Raw genomic sequence first — 5,281 nt, 5'->3', positions numbered from 1 at the left:
CCTCCCTTACCGCCCTGATGAATCCGAATATCGGCCTGTTTCCGACGCCGCGCAACACGCCGAAGCCTGCCGCCAAATTGCCCGGTCACTCACCACTGACACCCAGCATCGCCAGCGCTCCCGCCTCGACCAAGACCAAACCCCACCGAACTACACTTCTGGTGCACTTGTGTGGCTCTGGATCCCTTCAGGAACTCCCGGTCTCTCCTCAAAATTTCTTGCGAAGTACCATGGTCCCTACCGTGTGCTGGAGCGCACCTCTCCGGTTAATTATATCGTGGAACCCCTCACGCCGTCTCCTGATCTCCGCCGCCGAGGACGGGAGACCGTTCATGTCCAGCGCCTCAAGCCCTACTACGACCCCGCCGTCTTGCCATCACCCTAATTCGCCAGGATGGCTCCTCTTGTCCCCGGGGTGATTGTAAGGCTAAAGAAGAAGATGCGTCGGATGATTTGAAAAGACGAAGACGAGGTGACAGTGCTCTCGAGAGTTTTTGCCAGCGCTACGCTTGTGTGTCTTTTGCCGATCTGATCCCAGGCTGCTGCCGTTGCCGTTCCCGTCGCCCCAGTACCTCGTAACAAACCCCCCGTTACACATAGTAAATTTTGTTAAAAATAAGCTCAAGATAAAAATACTAAAAGGGGTAAAAAGTTCTGAACAGCTATGTCAGTTGAATTTTGGAGGTAAATTGCAGCGCCTTATGTGGTGCCGCCTAAGCGTGCTGCCTCCGTGAAAACCCCTTTACAATCGCGTCAGGGTTGTCAGTCGTTTCCAGGAGAACCGTGGCGAGCATCCACCTGGCGCATCAGACCCTTAGTGCAATAAGGGCCCATACCATAGTACATCCTGTGCAGCGGGTGCCGATGGCAGTGAAACTAACGGTTCTGCTTGCGGGCTTGGTATAACTTCTTGAACCTGTCCCCCGACATGACATGCGAGCTGGCTTGAGGTCTCTGAGCTGCGTTCACAAACACGTGTCGCTCGTAGTTGAATTTCTCGGAGAGCCCCTCCCAGTCGCAGGGGCACAGGTGCGACACAGTCCCGCCAACGACAGAGTACTGCCGTCTGCGGTGGTGCAGCAAGGGATACCCTTGTCTGAAGTGCTGACCGCATTCGGGGCACTTGTGCGGCTTCTCCCCCGAGTGCATCAACATATGTCTGGAAAGATTCCCCCGCTGCGTGAAGCCCTTGTTGCCGACGTGAGACACGAAGTGCCGCTCGCCCTTGTGGGTCCGCTCGTGTCTGGTGACATGGTTCCTGGGTGCGGGAAAGACAAAAGAAGGATGAAGTCATGCACATTGTAATCATGACAGCCTCGCTGAGAAGTGCGAGAATGGAACGTAAAATAGGCCTCATGAAAAGACCACCGCTGGTCGCTGGGGGCCTTTAGGGGCGTTTACAGGGCTGCGGCAAAAGCGCGTTGCTGATATCTGGCGCAGCGGTCACAGAGATAAGCCAGTCTAATGAAGCTTCTGCCAGTAATGGAAATGCATGTTTTTTTCTGTATTCAGATGTAAGAACAATAAAAAAATGAGCTACACACATTCGGCTTATCATAAATTTGTTGGTGGTGTGCACGTTTTTTAGCAGACATGCATTCGGCTTCGCAAAGATGGCAGAAGCACACGTGATCTGTCAACTTCCCCGTCGAAACGCGTCGCTGGACGGTAATTTCTCCGAATCGCTTCCAAGCATATGCCCCCATTCGTGCCCCAATGTGTCGCAGATAGAATTTATACTACTGCTGCACCGGTCGCGCTTTCCAGTTAAGCCCTTTTCGGTTCCTTTCTACCACTGACAAATCGTGCTCATCGATTCGTCTCCATAGCGCAGTGAACCACTTGCTTGACTCTGGCGCAAGAAAAAGCGCTCTCGCTGCTCCACCGCCGCAGCGATGTAAACGATGCTTTTGTCAATCTTCCACAAGGCAGACGCAAGGCATGACATTTCGTCATGGAATACCACTCCATGCATTCAGCTGCAACTGCTCATTTTACTCTTGAATCAACTAAGCGCCAATTTATCGCAATTTCTCCCTTCTTCCGGAACCAATATTGTCAAATACTCTTTTTTGTGTATTTCTATGCGGCATCGCGGTCAAAGAGCACCACACACGAGTTAATGTTCGTTCCAGCATATGACGCCAACAATGTCTTCGACCATATGAACTTTTAATAGACAAACGCCCCGCATGGTAAAAATGTGGCTTACTTTCTATCGCTGGAGTAGCCCCTGTAGGCTCAGCGGTGACTTCCGTCCAGCTTCTGCTGGTGCTTGCTCGATGAGTGCTTTTGCAGAAGATCGTGTTGAGGACGTGTCGCCGAATGTGTCGCAGGCGAATACCGCGGGTGAACTATTTCCATCTTCGGAAAAGGAACTGAGCCCAAAATGAACACCTTCTAGGCTAGGAATGCATAGCGGAGCTTCCATCACCGCGTGCACTTTCAATTGTAAGCTCTCAGAAGTATAGGACATGCGGCGGAACACGCGCAACTGTGTCCGCCACTGCTTTGTTGCTGCTTTTATACTTAGTGCTGTTGCTTGTATATGGGACCACCCCTGAACACGTGTTCGAGATAAAGGACATATAGTATGGTGGAGCTGCCATAAAAAGAATGTAAACCAATAAGCTCCTGCCTGCACCACTGACGTATAACAGGCTTGACCCAATCGTAAAATAAATGAAAAGGCCCGAAGGCAATCAATCGTTTTGCCACCCGTAGGTGGAAAAATAAAAGAAAGGGGGGAAATGCTACAAGCGACCCATCGCCGGGGGAACGGGCCCGGGTAGACTCCCCTGATCTCCCCTAGGACGTAGCGGAGGGGGTGGGATGTAGGGTATGGGAAATTGGAATTGGGAAAGGGTTATGGGAATTGGGATGGGAATGGGGACAGCGAGATTTTGCTCTGATCCTTCGTTTGACATTGACTCCATTTCTGGCCCGCCTGGCCAGGACAGGTAGGGCATCGAGCTTTTCCAATGGTGCGGCTCCCCCACGGGATGCACGACCTCCCACTGGCTCCGACCGTCGGAGACAGGAAAGAAAGAAAAAAAAATTCCTAACTTGGGGTCCGCAGCCACCTGCTCCTCCACGATTTTAAGGGTTGGATCGGACCGGCCGGTTACTAGCCGTCGACTGTGTTTCGCGGTTTTTCAGACTCCGGAAGAGTGTGTGGTGTGGTCCGGCCAACAGAGGCCCAGGTCGTCAGCCTATCGGCGCTTGGCCCTCGGCACCATAACCCGGTAACCCTGGGGGACCCACCTGTGCTACCTTCCAACCACCATGCACTTATTTCCTCCCCTTGCTTGCTCCACGCCTACTGAGGAGGGAGTATTCAAGGCCGGGCGCCCGGGCCACGAACCAAGAATCGGGCAAAGGGTGAAATAAGCCGGGCCTACTCCACCGGTACTCCACACATCGACGGTTTTCGCACTGGTCCTACTGCACACCCTCTACCTCGGCGTCCCCAGTGGTCCCCAAGACCGGGTCAGCCTCGGCGTCCGCAATATGCCACCCATCATAAGCGATCCGCAATGAGGCTGCTTCCCCGAGGACATCGATTCCGAGGAGCTCGGGCTGTCGGAACCCCCGCGCGGACCTGGCCTCTATGTAGCCAGAAACCGTGCGTCGGCACGCTACCGCGCGGACCTGACCTCTTCGTAGCCAGAAACCGAGCATTAGTAGCCGTGCACGTTCCCGTGAGCGGAGGTTTTTGACTTTTGACATTCCTTCCTACCGGATTTTGTGGGTCTAACCTGGTCTGCCTCCAGGCCTGCCTCCGCACAGACAACGGACCTCACGATTCGGCTGGCCCTCACAGCCGTGGGAGTTGCTGCAGCTCCCAAGAGGATGGGCCCCGGACAACCCATCCCCACCGCTGGCGTTGCACCGGAACAAAGCCTAGTAGCCGAAACTACACCGGCCCGTATCCGGCGGCAGGGGGGGCCACGGGCAGGCCGCACAGTCGGATTTCCCCCCCCCCCCCCCTAGATAAAGGACAGTTGATGGCAGAGGTGCTTTCTCATAACTGTAGCCTTTTTTACCATTCAAGTTATTCAATTTCAGTTCAAGAATTACCTTCCCCGCGCCAACTTTTTGTTAATATGTTATTTAATGCATCGTCAAGCCTACTCCCTTGGTGTAAAGGCCCTGCACTCCATGATGCAGTGTATTCTTAACAAATATAAGTGCATTGATTCATCAACTAACCTCGCGGCGATTTCGTTTTTATCGACACTATCATTCAGAGCACAACATGCGCGACTCAGATTTTGATTTCCCTTGATTCACAACTACTACAAGACAGCCTTATCAAATTACATACCTTTTCACAGTCATGTTCGTCGAGGCATAAACACTCACGCCCTTTAACATAATACTCATGCCATTATGACACGTTTATGTATTCTTACTTTCCCCTCGTAATCAGAAAACGAGATCGCCTTGATCCCTCAATTATTACTACACAGAAATTATTTCAGTTCACGTCACAGATAGAATCTATATCAATTACCAATTAACGCCGTCTCTTTCGCGCATTCAAACGCCTCTCATCACTTCAATAGATTGTTAATGAACCCAAAAGGAAGTTTGTCTTTTTTTACCCTATCTCTCCTGAGCTCCTTTTTGTTGTTATTTTCTTGAATTTCTCATTGTAATCTTGCACCTGACTCCAAGACATGTATTTTTTTAAATTCTTGTATGTATACGTGTGTTCGCAAAAAGGACATTTTTCTTATGTTGCTGTTTTATTTTTACTTGGCTTGTTCCTTTGTGTTAACCATTGTTTGATTTTTGTCATGTAACTCATGAGTGCACTGTTTGAATTTTTCTCATTGTTCGCCTACCTGTTTTATATATATATATATATATATATATATATATATATATATATATATATATATATATATATATATATATATATATATATATATATATAAAGGAATTGGTTTTTGCACAATGTTTGCTGTTCGGTTTCCAAATACAGTTGCAACCGGCCATGTCGAGCTGAAAGCAAATCACGGAATAGTACGATACATCCATAAGTCAATGTATAAAAGAAGGTAACAGACAAGTTTATCTCTATCTTAGAAGCAAAAATACGTTGCACCTAAGCTAGTGAGCCCTATTTGCTACGACGTACAACGCACCTATATACGTGCTGGCAGCGCACCGCTTAATAAAAGCTGTAATGCCTAGCCACCTTCGCATCGAAGCCGCCAGGCACGGTTCTATGCAACCAGCCGCTGCCTATCTTAAATGTCTACTCCTGTTACCA

The 5,281-nt window shown here is 50.0% G+C and overlaps 1 protein-coding gene across 1 annotated transcript; it reads right to left on the bottom strand.

Moving 5' to 3' along the window:
• Positions 1 to 876: 876 nt before the first annotated feature.
• Positions 877 to 4,341, bottom strand: LOC144103445 (zinc finger protein ZIPIC-like). Its single transcript, XM_077636160.1, has 2 exons — positions 4,328 to 4,341; positions 877 to 1,258 (listed from the first exon to the last, which is right to left on the bottom strand). The coding sequence occupies exons 1-2, from the start codon at positions 4,339 to 4,341 to the stop codon at positions 877 to 879; spliced, it is 396 nt and encodes a 131-aa protein (XP_077492286.1).
• Between the last annotated feature and the right edge of the window lie 940 nt (positions 4,342 to 5,281).

Source organism: Amblyomma americanum, chromosome 9 (genome assembly GCF_052857255.1).
Source record: "Amblyomma americanum isolate KBUSLIRL-KWMA chromosome 9, ASM5285725v1, whole genome shotgun sequence".
Lineage (NCBI taxonomy): Eukaryota > Metazoa > Arthropoda > Arachnida > Ixodida > Ixodidae > Amblyomma > Amblyomma americanum.
The sequence above is the reverse complement of the archived record's forward strand: the minus strand, read 5'-3'. Positions and strand labels throughout refer to the sequence as shown.